The sequence below is a fragment of the Drosophila guanche genome, unplaced genomic scaffold, assembly GCF_900245975.1.
Source record: "Drosophila guanche unplaced genomic scaffold, DGUA_6, whole genome shotgun sequence".
Lineage (NCBI taxonomy): Eukaryota > Metazoa > Arthropoda > Insecta > Diptera > Drosophilidae > Drosophila > Drosophila guanche.
The window spans coordinates 11258298-11279093 of NW_022995744.1; the positions used below are offsets into that span (position 1 = coordinate 11258298).

The 20796-nt window shown below is 43.5% G+C and overlaps 2 protein-coding genes and 1 non-coding gene across 7 annotated transcripts; all 3 read left to right on the plus strand.

Moving 5' to 3' along the window:
* The first annotated feature begins 205 nt into the window (after window positions 1-205).
* Window positions 206-13634, plus strand: LOC117580203 (PAN2-PAN3 deadenylation complex subunit PAN3). 5 transcript variants are annotated; one of them, XM_034266594.1, is made up of 13 exons: window positions 206-521; window positions 8738-8814; window positions 9743-9844; window positions 10171-10755; window positions 10826-11312; window positions 11373-11489; window positions 11826-11946; window positions 12005-12127; window positions 12189-12318; window positions 12388-12524; window positions 12602-12793; window positions 12851-13013; window positions 13104-13245. In XM_034266594.1, the coding sequence occupies exons 1-13, from the start codon at window positions 488-490 to the stop codon at window positions 13212-13214; spliced, it is 2379 nt and encodes a 792-aa protein (XP_034122485.1). In that variant the 5' UTR covers window positions 206-487; the 3' UTR covers window positions 13215-13245. The 5 variants fall into 5 exon arrangements, with proteins under 5 accessions (XP_034122485.1, XP_034122484.1, XP_034122487.1 ...); XM_034266593.1 differs by having other exon boundaries at window positions 207-521; window positions 9734-9844; window positions 13104-13634; XM_034266595.1 differs by lacking the exon at window positions 206-521 and adding an exon at window positions 7212-7321 and having other exon boundaries at window positions 9734-9844.
* A 2391-nt stretch (window positions 13635-16025) lies between these two features.
* Window positions 16026-20621, plus strand: LOC117580526 (prominin-like protein). The gene is made up of 11 exons (XM_034267119.1): window positions 16026-17011; window positions 17075-17222; window positions 17286-17414; window positions 17470-17657; window positions 17715-17879; window positions 17941-18071; window positions 18133-18468; window positions 18533-18645; window positions 18702-19641; window positions 19707-19837; window positions 19914-20621. Exons 1-11 carry the CDS (start codon window positions 16186-16188, stop codon window positions 20095-20097), a joined length of 3291 nt encoding a protein of 1096 aa, XP_034123010.1. The 5' UTR covers window positions 16026-16185; the 3' UTR covers window positions 20098-20621.
* Window positions 20492-20605, plus strand: LOC117580585. Its single transcript, XR_004573574.1, has one exon. It is a non-coding gene; the product is annotated as a U5 spliceosomal RNA (small nuclear RNA).
* Window positions 20622-20796: the final 175 nt, after the last annotated feature.

Here is a 20796-nt window from a genome sequence, read left to right on the forward strand (position 1 = left end):
AACAATGACAAACATAAAAAAAACGTATAACTTAATATTCAAGCGTACAATGTGAAATTGTGTAATGTGAAATTCTAGAAGTTAAGTGCGAATAGTATGTATTATTTAAAATTTTTGTTTCATTTTGTACAAAAATAAGTAAAAAGCCTAAAAAAAAGAAGAAAAACCCCCAAATAACCATAAAAAACAAAAACAAAAAAAAACGAAAAACAAAACGTTCGGTTCGTGCAGTTTATAAAAGAAATAGTTAAAACAAATCAAAGCAAGCGGAGGAATAAGAGGAAAGGAGGAAGCAGAAAAAGGACCAACGACGGCGTGAGAAAAGTAGATAGAGAAGCAGCAGAAGGACCAATAACAACCGCTAGAAAAGCAGGAAGAAGTAGCAGCAGAAGGACCAAATAAAACAACAAGAAACGAAGAATTGCTTTTGTGGACGCAAGGTGTGACGGGGCTCAGAGGAGAACGCAACAGAGCGCGCGAGAGAAACATGTCAACGTTCTTAAACAATTTCTTCCCGGCAGGTAAGCATAATGAAACACAGAAATCAAAGCATGCTGGAAAGAACAAAATTAAATTATAGGAACGGGACAGGGCCTTCAATTGAAAGTCACCTTTGGCATATCTCATGAAGCCTGTATGACACTCGCACTTAAGACACTGCTTCATCGACATGTAACTTAACCAAGTGAGTGTCATACAGGCATAGCCAGCACTCTACTCTTGTCTGTGGCCTGGGTCATCCTGTAATTTGATTCTCCCTTTCTCTCCCTCTCATTTAAATTGAATTTTGTTGTGTGATTATTGGCAATTACATGGCCCATTCGCTGGACGTGACCGTGAGACGACGTGCGACTGAGAGCGATGGTGCAACTCCGAGTAATCAATCTGGCCCGCAAGAACCAGAGAGCGGAAGAACATAGCGTTTCCCATTAATTACGAGCATCGATTATTGTTTTCCTTTCTCCGTGGAAATTGCCAGAGTCAACCCTAGGGATTTTGTCCACAATTGAGGGATCATCAGAAACAAGTTCCACACTCGAACACTGGGCCTTTTTCTGTGGCATTTTCTTTGTCCTGCTGGAAAAACCACTTCCTATACCAAACAAAAAATCCATATAAAAGTAGGAGCGGGGAAATGTGCACTCTGCAAACCAGTTTGCAGAGCCGAAAAATCCAGCCCTCCGATCATCAACTTACTCGGTGGCTTCAAAACAAGAAGAGGCATAACAACAATTCCTCTCTCGGTTTGAGGGCAACGGCAGCTGACGGAAATACATTGACTTTAACGTCGCGCTGGCGGGTGCTTCTGGTGCAAAGCGTTGTGTCTGAAGGTGCACTGGGTTACCTGTTGACGGCCCTTCTTTGGCTCTGCTTCTGGTGCTTCTGCTGGCACTGTCCGTTCTGGTAGAGTGCAGCTGGGATAACTGGTTTCCCACTCGCTCCTTTCTGTTGCTGCTGAGGCTTCTGTCTTGTTTTGAACTGTTTTTACGGAACAAGAGCCTGTACAAAACCGACTCTAGAGAACTAGAGGTGTGTTCGAAATGTGTTGCCAAATCTAAAACGGTTTCCAAAATAGTGATTTATCAACTCTCGTCCATCTGTCAAGGGTGTCTATTAGCAACAACTTCTACTACCATTACCTGATTTGAGCTCTTTAACAACCTTTGATGACTAAAAACGGAAGTAAAGACGAAGTAGATTGAAACTTGCAATAACAAGTTAAAATTGTTCAAAAAATCTAATTTTACTTATCTCGTTTCCCCCTTTTGGGTGGACAATTCCAAACATTTTAGGAGGGTATATTTTCGCTTCTTGTGCAATGCTATAAATTCCATAACCCCGGGAGTCCGTACAACACAGCTTTCCACTGAACTGAATCCATTTTGGCGTTTGTTTATGGCACATAAAACAGAGAGCGGCAAAAAGAAAGCGAACGCTGTGCAAATATTTTTCGGCCCCATTTTATTGACGCCCACACTAAAAGCCCCCTAAAGGTCCCCCCTCCTTTCAGCCAACACATCAGTTCCCTTATACTCGAGACAACAGAGACAAGAAGAGACTTTATTTTATTTCTATCAAATTTTGATTGCCCAACGATTCGTGAAAGGATTTCGTTGCGCCTTTCTCCACTCTTTATTATCCACCAAGTGCACGGAATATGTTCCATGGAAACTGTAGCGAAAATACTTATGTATGTAGCTGTGGAGGAAGGGGCATTGATGGGAGTCGGAGAGAGCGAAAACAATAACTATCGATTGATTATAGTCGATTGGTTTGTCTGCCATTCGCCCTTTGTTTATGAATATTCGAGGAAATTGCTGGAAAATAACTCTCATCAATGGGCCATAACAATTTCCTCTAGGCTTTCTTTGTGTCTTGTCGCCAAATATAGATGGTTAATTGCAGAGGGAGCTTTGGTTAGGATAGGAGGGTGCCTTGAGGCAGAAACAGGTGATATTCCAGCACAGACCTGTTCCTAGCTAGCACGTAGCTAAATTGCCAGCTCTAGATATTGTGCTTTCAATCTTTCAATCATGCTGGATGCCTCCTTCATCGATGCAAGATCACCATCGGCTCCTCTCCATTTCCATCTCGCTCTCTCTGTGATCCTGTGTATTTTTTTATATCAATTTTTCGCTGGCTGGGTGCCGTTTTTTGTATCGTGCTCCTTCTCTCATTCCGTTTAGTTTCATTTTATGCTTCCCCATAATTTAATTATCGCGCGAGGCGCCACACCATTTACAGGCGCAGACAAGTTGACGTCGCTAATGTGCGATGTTTGTCACTTTTGTTTTGGCTCGGCCTTCTCCCCTTCGTTTTGCCCCCTCCATGTCTGTTTCTCGCGGAATTCCAACACACGACGCAACAAAGTATGCAACACATTCTTTTGTGGCACGAGCCTTACATTTTTTGGCACAGCGCCTTGCCTGTCTTCTTTCTAAGGCTCTTCCTCTTTGGCTTGGCAAGCGGCTAATAATGACACCCCCGTGCGTGCCCCACTCTGCCTCTCTCTCTTTGTCTATGTGTGTGTCTGTTTATGTTTCTGTCGGTTTGGCCGTTTCTTTTCGCATTCGCTTGCTCCTGCCAAAATCTCATTGTGCCCTTGGGTAGAAATGTTTTGCACACACGCATTACTCATTTCTGCTCCCTAACAATCCCGCAATGCCATTCGCCTCTGCTAAATATGCCTCTGGGTCTGTGCCACAAGTCTAGTGGCCATAAAGCAATTTGGCCAAGCGCGTGGCCCGCGCACGTACCAGCCTGCAGAAGAGGGAACGGAATTGGCCCATTCCATACTACTCAACGGGTTTCCCGCAGGAAGAGCTTAGAGTGGTCATTCGCTAAAAGTAAACCAGGAAATTGTGTTCGGTGTCCAATGGTGTCCAAAGTTCTTCATGGGAAAAGTTAATTCCGTAAAAGTTTTTAATAGTAAATACTCCACAATCATTATCTAAACAATATATTTCTTTGATTTTCCAATTTTTAAGGTCATTAGATAATAGAAATAACAATCCTTAGAATGGCTTTCGACTGCTGATCAAGTATGAAATCTAAATGGGTTGTGTGTGCCTGAATGGTATGTTGAAAAGTAAACTGAATCAAGAACTCATGTTATTTTTGTTCTAAGAAACGCATAATATCTTTCCCCCATTTGCAGACAGCAGTTCTTTAGGGCCTCCGAGAATGAAGCCAGGGTAGTATTTTCTTGTTTTGTTTACAGTGTCTATCTGATTGGGCTGATAGCGGTATGGCGTCATAGACAATACTGTCTCAAGCGTTGTCTATTTATAGAATTGTTTGTCTATCGGGTTAAAATCGTATCTACCAATTTTTTATTTTCGTTACCTTTTTGATAACTTATATTTTTATATTTCTTTAATATTTTCTATATTTTGAATGAACATTTGTGATTGGAATATTTCGTTGGGTGCATCTACAGTTTTAAGACCAGTTACTCCACAACTGTATTTATCGCGTTTGCTGTGCTTTGCTTTCGTTCGCTTTGGCTTTATTTTGTTTTTTTTTTGTTGTGTGATTTGCTTTCGTGTGTTGGTTTTGTATTATTGCTCGTTGTTTGCTTTTGCACTTTGCTTCGTGTTATTTTTTTTGTTGTTTTTCTGTTTTTGTGCTTTTTGGTGTTGAGGTGTTTGCTTTTATTTTTGCCGTTTCTGCTCTGCCTACCTCGTTCGGTGCTGTTGCTTGAGCTGCCACTGCCACCACACTACCTCTGGCTCGGTTAGTCACTCTTTGGCGGAGGCCACGAAAGTTACCCCACACGGTCGTAAGGTAATCGCTAAAGTTGAGAGTCTCTGAAAGTGTCGTTGTATGGGGAGTGCGTGCAACGGTAAACGTGCTGGGAAAGTGGAACGAGAATCAGCAGAGGAGCGATGAAATGTTGTGAGACGGAGTGTTATACGTGACATGTGTTAACCCCCTAACCCCCCAGTCCCAGAAGTTAGCTGACAATCACATTAGATCGTCCGCTGGTAGGAGGGCGCAACTGAAACTGAGCTCTTCTCTGCCCACAGACGGCAAGAGATGAAGCTGAAAATGTGTGAAGGGCGAAGACAAAGAAGAACAAATGACACAAAGATGGGGAGAAATTTCCCAATGTCGTTCTCCCTTTATCTCTATTTCTGCATATCATTTTGCGGCTCGTTTCACAAGTACAACTCAACTTCCGCTGCTGGGTGTCACTCCACCCTCCCCCGCCTCCCTTTGGCCCAGCTCTGGCCGCATTTCAAAAAATGTAAAACTGTAAAGCTGTCGAAATCGGAAACACTCGCATACGAATCGGCGAATAAATAATGAAGAAAAAGCGCGAATAGGCTTAATTTCATTTGTTCATATTTACCACACAATTTACATTTTTTCAACGTTTGGCGCTTTCGCAATTGTTGAGCCTAACACCGCCCCCAGCGCCCGCTCCACCGCTCACCTTAACATTTGCACAGCTGTTCGGGCAGCAACTATGATTTCCAGCAGCTGTTGCTGAGCGTCGCAGGCGAATTGGGTCACACTGTTGCTGCTGTGTTGCCGTTACCATTGCCACCGCGTCAGAGGCAGAGCCAGACAAACTTGTCTTGGCCAATGCTCAAATCTCGACTCATGGCCCTGTCTCTGTCCAACAGCGGCAGAGATTGCGATCAGAATTAAAGAAAAAAGATTGACGAGCAATAAACGAGCGGCAGGGTAGTGTAGGAGGGAGTGTGGCCAGTTTTAGCTATTTTCGCTAAGAAAATAAACCAAATGCTCATTAACTTGATTCTAAGCTCTGCGTCTAGAAACGAATAGAGGTGATTATTACAAGTATTCCAAAACAGCACTCACGAATTTATAGTAAATATTGTTTACCTTCAAAGCAGCTCTGAGTCTTTGCTATCTATCGTTTGCCATGGCCTTATCATATGCTCTTAAGCATGTATCAAGTTCCCTCCCTGATCAGATGCAGGAAATCAGGATTTGATTCATTCGGGGTGGCCTTTTCTTTGAAGAGACTACAGATACGTCCATATGTTTTAAGATACATTTGTATGTACGAGTATGAACATATGTATGTACTTGTAAATATGTTCGTACATATGTACATATATATACATAGTGTTTGTACAAAGATAGGCCTGGAGTGCTTATATTTGATTGTTGCGGCGCTGATAATGAAGCAAAGCCTTGGCTATAAATATTTCATTTATAATGTACTTACAGATTGGCGTGTGTTTGTGTATTGCGTTTGCTTGCTTGTGTGTGTGTAAATTATTATTACAGTGAGAGCCACGTGTGTGCGTACTGTCTCTATCGCTCTCGCCGCCTCTCATTCCCATTTACATTCGAAGTTATCAGATGATCACACATACATACCCACACTTCACCACGCTCCCCCCTCCCACTCCCTAATTCCATTGCATATTTAAAATCCGCAAAATACTCGATTTGGTTGAGTTTCTTGATGAGAGCGGTAGAGGGAGAGGAGGGAGGGTGCACGTCGGTACGGCAATGGGCAAACACATGATCGTGAACACGATCAGAATGCAGTCGTCCCCTCCAAAGGGGTCATTGGAATCGAGACGAGTGCTTGTGAAACTGTTAGCGCTCGCTTTATTGCCGCCCCAAGAATAAACAAACAAACCAGATGGGCAGAGACTGGTTTACCCAGTACTCTCTTGTTTCACAACCCTGCTCAACCCTGTGTAGCTTGGCTTATCTCTCACTGTGTTAAATGGCCTGATTTTCGAGTACAGGATGTCCCAGAGTCGAAACACTTGAAATTATGCCTTGGATGTAGTTTTTGTTGTTGCTGCTGCGCGTGTGCATTCAGAGTTTGAACTTTCCAAGTAGCTGCAGCGGCAGCGCAATACCAACAAGAACGATGGCCACATATTTACAGTTAATCGAAAAGAGTGCACGCCCACTTTGCCTGCTCTCGTCTATCCATCGTCACACAGTTTGACACACACTGTGGGGCTCGCTCACTCTCACCCTCTTCCAATTCCTCCTCTCTTCTCAGTCGCATCGCTCACTCTGACTACTCTCTCTCTCTCTCTCTTTGGACTGTTGTTGGCGCTGTGCTTTCCCATTGCGCGCCTCCACAGTTGATAGTGGGATGTAGTGCCGGTAGGTTCGCGTGCGATCGTTTGTTCGAACATTTTGCATATTCAATACGCTTTTACCGCCTCTTGTGGCCGCGACGTGCCGCCAAGTGACACTTAACGGTAAACCGTGCTGCCACATCAACGTATGTTACGTGACGTAACAGCGGGCTTTTTGTTATTGTTTGGCCCCCATCCACTTTCCCCCCTTCTGCGACATGTGTGAGTGGTTTACCTGACTCTCTGTTTGCACCCGAATTGCTACGTAAGAGAGAAGAGAGAGTACGTGTGTGTGTGTGTCGCTCCGTGAGTGTACAGGGCATAGTGTGCGTGTGTGTTTGTGGCGTTTTCACGAACGCGTTCGTGATCTTTGAAGCAAAACAAAAGCTGTCTCCGGTTTTGCCGTGAAACGTAGCAGAAGCAAAAATAATAATCAGTTGTCTATATATTCATACACACATGGATGTTTACACACAAACAGAAAAATATATGTAAATACATAAATACGTATGCATGTATAGCGATATATACTTTTTTTGCCGACGTCATGCCAACAAACAGCCAGTGGCTGGCAATTTATGTAAATGTAAAGTGAAAAAAAGAAAAACCTGCAAAAGCAACAGCCACAACAACTTAAATACAGTTGTAGAGTGATTGTCCGCTGCTTGGCAACAGTTTTCGGTTCAGGTTAATCGTTCTAACCGATTTTCAGTCCACTGACTGGACATGCTCAAGTAAGTGCCAAACTGTAGACAACACCTGATTTTGGCTCTCAAACTGCCTGAACGGGTCTGATCGCCTCTTCCCCCGCCAAATTATGCCCAAACAAAAATGAGCATTCAATTAGAACACTTTATTTTCAAATACAAAATCGAATTAATTAACTCTGCGCGAAATATTGCATTTACGAGCAGGAATATTTAATTTAATTTTTCTCTAAACATTACCGTTCACTCCGAACTCTGGATACCCTGTAAAGCTGTCTTGTGAAGGGTTCATTTTGGGAAAACACCTAATTTAAGTCTATTTATGTTGACTCTGTAATTCCTTCTTTAAAAGGCTTACAATTTGCCCACCACCTGCTAAAATAGATTGGTGTGGCTCTTGGCCAAAAGAATATAGCCTACTCGGAATAATCTTCAAAAGCTTGGGTATTTTTATACAGAATTCAAGGCTAATATCACTTGTTATTTCAACCATGGGCATTGGCCCCGTACCCCCCGACATCCGGCAGCGACATTGGGTGTCTCTCGTTCTACCTGGCACCGTGAAAACAAAACGAAGAAGAAATGTTTTGCTTTTGAAATTAGTTTTCACTTTCTGTTTTTTCAATACACTTAAATTTCTTAGTGCACATCAAATGATTTCTTGACGTGCCGTGTGACAGTATAATTATACTGATTGACTCGATGATTCAATGAATGAAGATATCTCCATTTAGATTTGTTTTTTTAATTATTGAGCACTTGTTGCGCCATTTATTGCCACGGATTTAGATCAACTGTTTTCCCGCTCTGAATCAATTTTATAGGCAGCAGATTTATCAAATCAGCATATTTCTGTGTTGCCCAAAATACTCGAAATGTACCCAACTGCTGTGAATCTGTTAATTAAATCGCCATCATAAATGTTTTCAGTGAACCAAAGGTGTTCTCTGCAACCTGAGTTCCGAAGTACACCAATTCTTTTGCCAGAATATCAATTAGGATTTCAGCAGCAAAAGGTTATATTCCGTATAAAAACAGAGTTCTATGTTAAATCCACGAATTGTGTGGCGCTGCTGCTGCCTTCTGACAGAAATTGCGTCTTGGCTTTAGTTTGTTTTGACGCAAGCGAGCAGCAGCGGCACAAGAAGAGGCAGTGCTGTTGATGTTTCTGGGCCTCTTCGTCAGCGACAATAAATTGCGCATACTCCGAAAATTGGGAATGTGGTGGAAAATAACAGGAAAGAGTGGGATGTGGGGTGGTTGGTGGGTTGGTGGGTCTAAAAGGGGTCCCAGAGGAGAGATATGGACAGCAAATGAAATTCTGTTGATGTTTGTTTAATTGATTTCTAATCAATTATCATATGTGTTAGGCCCCCTCTACACATATCTATCTATAGGTCTCTCATTTATGATTTCTCTCTCTCTCTCTCTCTCTATTCACAGATACGGCTGCTATGGATCCAATTTTCTACTCGCCCACGAATGGTATTCCGTCAGAAAGTAAACTCGCTACTTATATGGTAAGTTAAGGGCCCCGTTTTGAACGGAAATTCCAGCTTTGAGAATTTGATTTTCTTTCGAGTGCACTCTTTGACCGACTTTTGGATTTCATTTCTGAATATTTTTGTGCTTTTTTTTCCGTTGTGGTTGCGACTACTGACACACAAACTGCCATATAAGTCGTCTATATGCACGTTAAATATCAATTTGTGTTAATGCATGGCTTTTTATTACACCAGCCGGGGGAAAAACATAAGGCTTGAAATGCTCTTAAATAGAATTAACGATAAAATATTCCAAGTGGAACATTCAACGAATCGCCACATAATTTTCATGGAAGTACACGACTTTTATGTACTTGCTTTGGGGCTGCGAAATGTACATAACGATAAAGGTAATTCCAGATATAAGCGCACCAATAAGTTGAAGAAATCACTGGGATACTTTGGCTACTATGATCCGATCGAGGCATATTATCCGAGACGAGCGAGATAGTTACATTGTATGTACCAAGATTAAAGCTTATTCAATTGCGATTTGATAACCTACGCCGCATTCTGCTCTGTAAAATATAATTACGCTAATCGCATAGACTAACAGACTGGGAGCAGTCCAACAACAAATGAAAACAATCCTTACCTTATCACTGCACCACACACACTGTGTCTGTTTTGTTTTTGCAAAACGTCCGCCAATGGCAGTTGACAGATCCATACATACAGAAGACAGATATTTGGGAACAAATCGCTCCTACCAATCTTCCTTTGCACACATTTCCTTTCCGCCGTGCCACTTGAATGCCTCTCTGATCTGAATCTTCCTCTCTCTCTCTCTCTCTCTCTCTCTCTCTTTTTATCTCTGTCTCTCCCTGCATGCGTGCCACCGTCTTTGCCCCGTCTTTGATCTCTGCACTGCACTGATTTCTTCGATATATGTCAGAATCGACAGAATGTTGCCTCATCGAGCGGCGGCGGTGGCTTTGGGCTTAATAGCGGATTCTCGCTGCTCAATCTGGATGCGCCACGGTCGGCAGTGAACAAAAAGTCCCAGGTAAAGCAGAGATCTGTGTCTCAGCCGCTCCCTCTGTATCCTATCTGTCTATTCTATGGAGGAGGATACGAGGAGGAGTCGGGTAAATGAGAGTCGTAAACGTAAAACGCTTGTTGCCGTAACGGGTTGGTATTCCAGCATCGATTAGAAGTAGAAGTCGCCTGTAGAATAATCCCAAGTCCTGTGTCCGTACAGTAGAACCCCATTTAGTGCTTTCCCCTTTACAGTGTCGGCAAGTAGAATGGTACTTCGATGAGTGTTAGAGTCCGTGTGGAGCACTATTATTGTATTAATCGTATAACTCTCGATCCTTTCCATCTGTACAGGTCACGCCGCAATCGCCAGAATTCATTCCAACGCGCATCAACTCGTCCCCCAATTTCTACGCACCATATCATAACACGCCCATGCAACTGAGTAACGGGCTCAATGGCGTCAATGGGTTAACTGCCGCAGCCGCCGCAGCAGCAGCAGCAGCAGCAGCATCGGGTGCAGCCGTAGCCCCCGCCTCCACAGCGGCAGCAGCGGCTGCCGTATCCGTGACCATCAGCAAGACGGCGAACGGCAGCAGCTCGATGCTGTCCCTGCAAAAGACCGCCTCCTCCATTGTCAGCATTGCACAACAGCACCAGCAGCAGAAACAGCAGTCTCCGCTGGTGCACAGCAATTCGGGGTCTGCCCCATCGGCCCCCATAGCAATCAGCGGCGCACCACCGAATCCTAGCGCCGCCCCCTTCGTGAGCAGCATGTCCGCGCAAACACCACTCAAGGGTCGGGGGCCAATGCTCCGGCAGGAGTCGCCCACGGCAGCAATGCTAGCGGGCGGACCGGGCGAGAAGTCTCCACCGCACGGCATGACACCGCACGGCGCCTCGCCGATACCCACGACGCTGCCCGCGAGCGTACATCAGGTGAGACCTTTGCTTGACCATTGATTGTCTCTGCGACCGCACATAGTAACCCGTGTCTTTTTCGCTGCAGGAGAATGTCGGTGGCACCATCTACTTCTATCCGACTGCCAATGCGCAGGGCAACCAGCCAGTCGTTAATTCCGTGGTTGTGGATGCAACGCATCCGGCTCATCCGGCGCATCATGGGGTCAGCTCTGTGCCAACGATGAGCAGTGTGGGTGGCGTATCCTCGACGCTTATGTATACGGGTCATGTCTATCCGGGTCCGGCCTCGAATGTGATCACCATGCAGCCGAAGACGCAGCTGGAGTCCGCCTTCTTTATACCCGACGAAATGCGGTCCGACATTCTTGCCCGCAACGAGATCTCCAACCTGATAATGGACGCAGCGGAGGCTGCTCAGCATGCCCTTCCACACGAAGTGGACAACTACCATGCCCTCTATCCGCTGGAGCCGCCGGCCCAGCCGCTGCACGCCAAGCTCACGCTCCCCGCCAGCACATACCGGGCCACGCACAACACTACCGGCTATAAGTACTGCCTGCGCAGGTTGCACGGTAGGTGTTGCTGCTCTCTGCATCTATTTGCCGTATGCTAATCGTATCGTTCCGCTTTAGGGTTCCGTTTGCAGTCAACCAAATGCATGACGCTGGTGGAGATGTGGAAGAAACTGCAGCACACGAATGTGGTGCAACTGCGCGAGGTGTTCACGACGAAAGCATTTGGTGATAACTGTGAGTGAAAGGGTTTCAGGCAGTTTGCTAAAAAAAAAAAAGGGTTTGTTAAGGTGGTTCCCGGATTTCATGGGAGAGTGCAGAGCTTGAGCTACTGGGGGATTAGAATTTAAATTTTAGAGACGGATCAGAAATCCTCTACCCCTTAGAATCATTCATATTTGATCACAGTTCTTGTTCTTCGTAAACGATTCGCAAACGTTTGCAATTCGCTTATGGAAATTGGGTGCAACTGCAAGTGCAGCCGAATGTTTGCCATAGTGGAACCCAGTCCTTTATCCATGGCAACTGTTGTTTTAGCCGATTTCTAATTCGCTTTATACTGCCTTCCCGCAGCCTTAGTATTAGTGTACGACTACTATCCCGGCTCACAGACATTGCTGGCCAAATACTTTACGCCCGCGCCAGAGACCAACGGTTACACTGATCCATTCCAAGGCGAAGCTCGCCCATTCAGGTGGGTAAAGCAACAAAGCAAAGGAACACGTCAGATGTCTATAATGTACCCATTGCAGTCATAAGAGTAACATGCAGCGCACCAGCAATGGACCATTGCTGCCGGAGGCCACCATCTGGTCGATCATCATGCAGCTAACCGCAGGCCTGAGGGCCATACACCAGGCGGGACTTGCCTGCAAGTATGTCTGATAGATAAAGACTGATAGATAAATATATTAACCCATTATTTTTCTTTGCCAGGGTACTGGATCCCACGAAGATCATTGTGACGGGCAAACGAGTTCGTTTCAGCTCCTGTTGCATATCGGATATTACGCAATTCGACCCAAACGCGGCCAATCCCCTGGCTCTCGTTAACATGCATCAGCAGGTAAAATATAAACACAATTCGAAATAGGTTTCGAAATCGTTTAATTAATTTACTTGTATTTGTTTATAGGACGATCTGACAGCGTTGGGTCGTTTGGTATTGGCGCTGGCCTGTCGCTGCCTTCAGTCTGTGCAGCGGGACAATGTCCAGTCGAGCATTGACATGGTAACGCGAAACTACTCCACCGATCTTCGTAACTTCATTGTGTAAGAAATGACAGCCACGAGAAATTTTGCTTGAATCATTTTTAATAATCCCCTCCGACTGATTTGGCGCGTTGCAGTTACCTCTTCACCACGAATAACCGCCGATCTGTTACCGATCTGATGCCGATGATAGGTGCCCGTTTCTATACTCAACTGGATGCACTGCAGAGCCAAATCGACATGCAGGAGGATGAGCTGGCCAAGGAGATGGAGAACGGGCGCCTGTACCGAATATTGGTGAAACTAAACAGCATCAACGAACGGCCAGAGTAGGTCCCCAGAGCCCAGAGCCAAGAGCTATCTCATCATTATTCTTTTTGCTTTAGTTTCAATTTGGACTGCACCTGGTCGGAGACTGGCGATAGATACATGTTGAAATTATTCCGTGATTATTTGTTTCATTCCGTCACCGAGGATGGCCGGCCCTGGATGGATCACGCACACATTGTACAATCCCTCAATAAGCTGGATGCTGGCTCCATCGAGCGCGTAAGTGGAAAACGTCGAAAGATTCGCCCAGAGGGGAAGAGAGAGAGAGACAGCGGCAGAGTGAGAAAGTAATCCAATTCCGATCCTTAGGTGCAACTGATGTCGCGCGATGAGCAGTCTGTCCTAATTGTTTCCTACGCTGAACTCAAGAATTGTCTGGAGAACGCCTTCTCCGAACTGATGTCTAGTGCGGCCAATTGATGAGCCTCAACACCTCAAAATGAAACTGAAAACACGCGCAGCTCTACCCAGCCACCCAATACCCCATACCCGAATCGATCCTACTCCCCCAAAACGACTACGATTAAAAGGATTAAACATAAGCGAAACATTAATTATGACTAAGACATTTTGGCTCACGCCGATCAAAACAGAACCCACAAAACGCTAAAAACCCTAAACAACCCATTCAAATACGAAAGTTTATATTGCTAAGCCAAATCGGAAAGAAAGAAAACTGATGATATCCCCCATGTTATGTTTAGCTCTTAACTCTACATTTTAGGCATTTAAAGAACAGAATCCACTACAAACAAAAGAAACAAAACAATAATTTAAACAACAAATTCGGTAGATATCACGAGAAGAGCATCAACCACATCCACAAAAAAGAAACTTTTTGAAAACGAAATCTCTCCAAAAAAAGAAACACAAACAAAAAATACACGACAAAAACTTCAAAATACAAAAAAAAGAAAAAACAACTAAACTTAAAAGCAAAAACAAAAGAAAAAGCAAACAAAAAAACTTGAAAAATTCTTTAAAGAGAAAAAAAAGGGAAAAAGAACAAAAAAAAAGTTAAAAAGAAAAAGAAAAGAAAACTTGCGAAAGAGCTGAAACAACATGGATCTATTTTTACAGAGCTAAGAAAGAGAGAGAGAGAGAGAGTGGAATGGATGAAAGTATTTATAAGTGTGTATTAAAAAAGGTCTTAAGAAAAAAAATTGTAAAATTTTGCAACAATAAATAACTGTAATAACAAAAACAAACAAAAAAACATTGCGCGGCAGTGCAGAAAAAAGCGTTGAGCAACAACAAAAAAAGAAAACCACTTGAAAGCAGAATACAAATGAGGACAAGGAACCACATCAAATGTTTATAAAGCATTTCCAACAATGAGCGGAGCCGCCCTCTCCCCCGCACCCCTGGCTACCAAAAAAAAAACCAAAAACCGAAAAAGATTATGAAGTTGAAAATAAAGCTTAAGCGGAATCGAATGACGAGGAAAGGAACAGGAAATGGAAATGGAAGACAAGAAACAACAACCGATAAAACGTTTTTATTTTTCAACTATGTATTTTTTATAGTGAAATATTTTTAACATACAAAAAACCAAAAAAAAGAAGAAAGAAAAACAAATTTTCTAAAGACAGTTTAAAACGTTTACAAAAAAACCAAACGAAAAATGCAAAGTGAAACTACGAGTATGATTGATGTATGTAAATGTAAAGAATGAAAAACAAAAATGTAAATGTTGGTTCAAGGAACATGCAAAGCGACGCACAGCGCGACTTTAGAAAGTATCTCTAAACAAAAGCAAAAACAAAAACAAAAGCGATACTCAAAATCTGATACTGAAACTGGTACTGGTACTGGCAGTGAAACCGTAACCGTAACCGTACACGAGAGCGTTAACTGTAACAGAAACTGAAACTGTCTAGGCCATAGCGTGATATGTACATACATCCATTTTGAGCGAGTCTTCGATCAACTGTAGCTGCGTTCGAATAATTTGTTTATGATCTTAGTCGAGTACACTCTGATGCAAATGTAAATTGTAATGCACGCGCTGAAATTCCGAGTACAATATATTACGAACGAAAGTCTGTATCTAGCTCTAAAACTCCAGTTCTCCACCACTCCAAACTCCACACCTTCCTCGCCCCACACCCACTCGCAAAAGATTCCAGAAGAGTCGCGTTGAGCCAGCGCGGACGCATATCACTCCGAAAACTGTATTCCGAAAAAACTGAGAAAAGAACAGGAGAAATATTCAAAAGGCTTCAACTACTCCGCACCACCAGCAAACAAAACAAAACAAAAGAAAAGAGAAGAGAAGAGAGAAACGTATTCAATGGAGAAGGCAAGGTATTTGTAAAACATATTAAGTGCAATTTGATTTGGAGATTCTTGCTAACTTCAAAAACGATATCATGATTTTGTTGTACAAAACAGAAAAACGAAAACAAATACCAAGCAAAGCAACAAATCTTAAGGATCCAATTTTACAGAGTCCACTCATAATTCCTCTAAGCAAAACGTTTCCCATTTTTGGCAATGCAATTCTATCCTAAGTGTTAAACAACAAACAAAATATTCTGTAGATGCTGTGGTTTCTTTACCAGCTACATATTTGTGATTTATACTAATTTTGTACTTGTTGTTGGCCAAACTCGAGTTGTTCAGATGATTTGATTTGTGATTTCAACAAATTTTACAATATTTTTTCTTGATTTATTTTTTTAATGACCTTTCCTAAGTAATTTTTACTTTTCCCACTCTTTTTAATTAAATTACTGTGTACATCAACGTAAGACTAATTATTTAATTGAAACAAAAACGAGTAAAATAAAACAAAATGTATAAAAACTTTTTGAGAAAACCAATAAAAAAAATAATAAAATTTTTAAATCAACAGATTTTATCATCCGATTACATTTTCCACTGAGGTCATTTCCCCTTGGAAATCAATTAAAGATAAACACATTTTTATTTATATTTGGAATGCTTAGAAAAGTTAGTAGTTTGCGATCATCGAGTAGATTCTGCTTTAGCTGTCTTCTCGTAAATCTATGAGTAAATTTCATTTTGTCGGTATGTAAATATGTTTATATATGTATCTAGGACGCCTGTGAAGGATGAACAAGAGGCCATGAGTTCTTTTGAAGTACCTGTCGGACATGAAGTAACCATGTTCGCGTTGCTATGAATGGAGTAGATTCCTGGCAATCAAGCCAGGTTTGGACTTAACTGTTATTTTTGAAATTTCATAATTTATACACAAGTTAAAACGTTCCGCCCGGCACAAACACATAGAACAAAAGTACACATCAGACGACATAGACACCAACACAATCCATTTTACACTTTTCCACGTGCTTTGAGGAGTCTTCCTCTATTAGTTCTCCTAGTACTCGAGTGTCCTGTGCAAGGTATTCGTCGCTGTTGAAAGATGTATTCATGCGGAACCAGAAAGGACCTCTGTGGTGGTTGCCATTGTCTGGTGTGCGAATGTATCAGTATGGTTATGGCGCACGCAAGAAAATCCACACCCAGACGACGGCAGCATCACCTCGCTTCCCTTCCCGTTCGTGGGTTCCATGTGCTAGAGTTGATCCCTGTGTTAATTCCACTAACTCTGATTATCTTGTCACGGGCTGCTGATGGAGCAGCTACAATCAAATTGGTTGGAGCAAAGATTGTAAAAACAAATGTCACAGCAGCCAGTATTGTACCAGCCGTGGGCGCAACCACTGTTAATGCCACAGGAGGAGCAACTACCGTGCAAGCTTCAACGGAAACCAACTACTTGGGCTATCCGCCGTATTCACGGGAGCCGTTAATCTTTGCAAGGGCTGCTGGGGAAAGAGCTAATGCCAAGTTGGTTACAGCTGACAACTACGTAGGCTACCCGCCATATTCCCAGGATCCGAGTATCTTTGCACGGGCTGGGGGTGAAGGACAAACAAATGTAACAGCTGATGCAGCTGCAGGTAATGGTGCAACCACTTTAAAAGGTGATGAAGGAGGAGGAGCAGCACCACCTATCAAGCCGCAAAATGTAAATACTGTTTGGCGTGAGGGCTACGATGGCGAAGGTACGACGCACGAGCAGCTTGGACAGAAGCACTGGCCTGCCGCAGAGTACAGCCCCTACGTGAGCTACGCGCCATATTCTCGGGACTTGGCCTCAACTTCCAGGGCCTTGAATGTCGTTTACAATTTTACGCATTTCCTGTTCGACACGTTTATCAACGAGGAGCCAGCCCTGCCGCCGGGTGAGTTGACTAGGTGAGCTGTTGAATGCGGCTCATTGGCATCCCCTTCGCTCCACACTACAGGCTATGTTGAGGCAACGGACGAAGACCAATTGCGGCTCGGTCCCAATGTGCATGGCAACGATTGGGCTGCTTTGATGAATCGGTACTGGTCTCTGCTTCTGTTCGTGATATTCCTCTTGGCGTGGATCATTATCATACCGTTTGTAGGGTAAGTGGAGGTCCCCATTTGCGTACAGTTTATTATGTTCTCATGTTGTCACACATCCTGCAGTGTGTGCTATTGCTGCTTATGCTGCTGTCTAAGGTGCAAACAGGGTTGTACGCAGTGCTCGGCACGAAAGGACTTTCGGTGGCGCATTGGTTGCGGCGTATGCCTTCTCGTGATGATCCTTTGCCTGATGTGAGTCAGTCTGCCTTAATGGCAGGCAAAATAATTAGCTTGCGATTGTCCGCAGCTCTGGCCTGGTCACAACGTTTGTGGCGAATAAATTCATGGATCGGGGCTTCGCGGAAACCAAGGTGACAATGCGACGTGCCAATGATGACACTTGTGTCTTTCTGAGGGATGTGGCTGACCACATTCACCACCTGATGGTGCACAACTACCAGCAGCTGGAGGCTCATCTCGATGAACATCTGAATAGTGAGTGCAATGGCCAAGAAATGCCATCCTCCCATATCCCATTCATCCTTTTTGTAGATGCGCATGATCACATCTTTCTGGATTTGGCGGACACTTCCGATGGTAATTCGCTTAGTGAACTGGAGCGTATATTGGACAATATGCCAAAAGCCTCACAGCTGATGAAACAAGTGGATGTTCTGGAGAAGGAGATGCGTTTCTATGGGTCCCAGCTTAAAGACGGTAACTATGTACATGCATACATTGGCCATCCAGCCTTATTTTCGTCTGTTCGCCCTTTTAGGTTTGCGGGGCATGAAACGAACTGTTAGCTATGCGGCTTTCTGGCTATGCCCATACACAGACTGTCACAAATTCGCCCGTAATAATCGTATACAGCAAATTGATACTTCAGCCTGTCTGCACTTTGACATGGTACACTCACTTCTCTACTTATAACTTGAATTCCAATGCTTAATGCGAGTCTCATTTCTAGATACCCAATTCTACAGTCTATGTGAATGCAATTGAGAAAATTATGAAGGATAGGCTTTATGTTATACCAAAACTGGCAATAGTACGTCTCAACAAAATTAAAGAGATGATCAAAAAACAGATGAGACTGGTTGTTCCTCCAATATTGAAGAGCATCGACAATGGCCGGTTGGTTTATTTGCAAAAGGCCGTAGAAATACGCGACATCATCGAGGGAGTCATCAGCAAAATTCACCTCGATACCCTGAGCAGCACAAAGACATTTGACGATGTCTACGAAATGTTTGGCCCAGATCGCAGTGCTGTTAACCAAATAATTATCATATTAATATTGATAGTAAGTTCAAATTGTTGATTTTGGTTTATATGAAACTGTTAATCTGTTTGTCGACTACTCACAGGTTATCTTAATCCTCACTGCGGCCCTGATTTGTGGCTGCGCTGGCTCTACTCGGAGGGCGCCTGGAAGATCTGGATTTTGTAGCAAGGGCATGGCCGCCTCATGCCTACTAATGTGAGTGTCAACATACAAAATTCTGTGCCAATTCGTAATTTGTTTGATTTTTTCAGTGCTATTATCCTAATATTTTGTGTGTTCTCGTTCATAACACTGGTTGGACTATTCTACTTAATGATCGGACTAGTTACACACGAGGCCGCCTGTGCCACTAAACATGGCGATGATTTGTCAATAATCTTCCGTCGGCTCGACACCCTGATGGATATCAATCGTTACATGGTGGGGAATCGGGTCGATTCGACGGCGTCATCGCGAACGCTTGAAGTGTCAAATTCCATCAGGTCCTGTCATGCAAATGAGTCCATCTTTGAGATGTTAATAGCACTAAACGTTTTCAACATAAACGACCTGGCGAATAGGGAAATATTGATCCATAATGAGGAGAGTACACCCTTGTTTACTGATGACTTATCGGCTCTGTATATATTGAAAGCTGAAGAGAAGATCAAGCTCAATGAGATGCTCACGGGCAATCTATCGCTATACCATAGCAGCCTATACAAACAACATCTTTGCACGAAATTTGTGCACACGCATTTGACAGTTCTGGCAAAGAGGTTGTATGGCTTATCAACATTTCTCGCCGGAAATGGCGTTATTCCAGGTTCAATTCAATTCAAGCTGGATTACCAAAATGCCATGCAATACTTCGAAAACATGCACGAACCATTGAGGAGGTCCATTAACAAAATTTTGGAGAAAGTGAAGCTGATTGACAGCCTCATTCTGTACGACAACCACAACTTTAATAAGTCTATTTCGTTAATACTCGAAGCGGCAGAGAAGTCCGAGAACTTTATCCAGAGCAAGGGAAAGGATTTTATCAATACCCTGGCGAAGAACCTTACCGCCACAGCCAATGAAGTGATTAAGGATTATGTTGAAATGGTGATATTGGAAAGCAAGAAAAACGTGGGACATTGCCAGCCCCTCGCATACATTTACTATCAAGGCATTCACTTTGTTTGCTCCCGTCTGGTGGATCCAATAGTGAGTGCAGCTCTCGCGTGATTATTCGAAAATAGCGTTTAAATATTTATCCCTTTACTTTGCAGAATGCATTTTGGGCGTCGATACTTCTATGCGCCCTGCTGCTTCTACCGATACTCTTTGTTTGCCATCGTCTGATGTGCTTGTACCTGAGAATCTATCCGATTGTCGCTGTAACAGGTGACCCTGTGAGTAGGTAAGTCCTCAAACCTCTAGTAGTTATTTATAATAAGTTAGAAATATGTGTATGTAACTCGATTTCTTTATTGCAGCTGTCCCTTCTGCACAGGCCAGCCAGCACCAGTTACTTTCTGCCATGGTGGCCAACAGGCACATTGTGAGTGCCCCTTTGGCAACAGGACAGACCAGGCGGCTAGCGCTGCACCACAGAAGACGGGAAACCAAGTCCAATGGGCTGATCAGGTGACTGGGGAAAACAAGCCCAAGAATGATTAAGTCGAATCATGGCTACATATTTTACACACTGAGACCACAGGTACACTTGTATAATATAGCACCTTAATCCCATTATCGATTCCTGCCCTTGTCTTGCTGTTTTGGATCGAAAGTGCCAAAAGAAAATGTATTTAAAAGTCGGCCCAACGGCTGATCCTAAAATACGCACATATACATACGTACATACATACATATGTACATACACCCATATGCAACGGAACATGCGCGCATGCACAGAAATGCACAAACATCCACGCGCATGCCCGATCTTGCACGACCTTGAACGCCGTTACACATTTCGAACTGGTGGTGGAACTGCGATGCGTGTGCCCTACAAATTCCCAACTGGTTCTAGCACGGTCAGCGTCGTATTCCTGAGTTGTACTATCGTTCGGCACTCTGGCTTCTCTTCAATTGTCGAATAAATCTTTCGCCTTTTACTAAAGATTTCCGTGGAGAGGGGCACTCTAATGAGTCTAAAATAAATTTTTGCTAGTGCCCTGTCGCAAGACTTGGGGCCATAAGTGATGAATGAAAAGAAATGCAATTTGAACGATTGCAAACAAGGCTGATTATGGAAAAGCCGAACAACGATCTCTGGCAGATACAAGTGGCGTTTTCCCGTAAAATTCGTTCCCAGGCGACCTCCTAAAAATGTCTGCCAGGGTGAGTACGCATAAATATTATTTAATTTTTTAT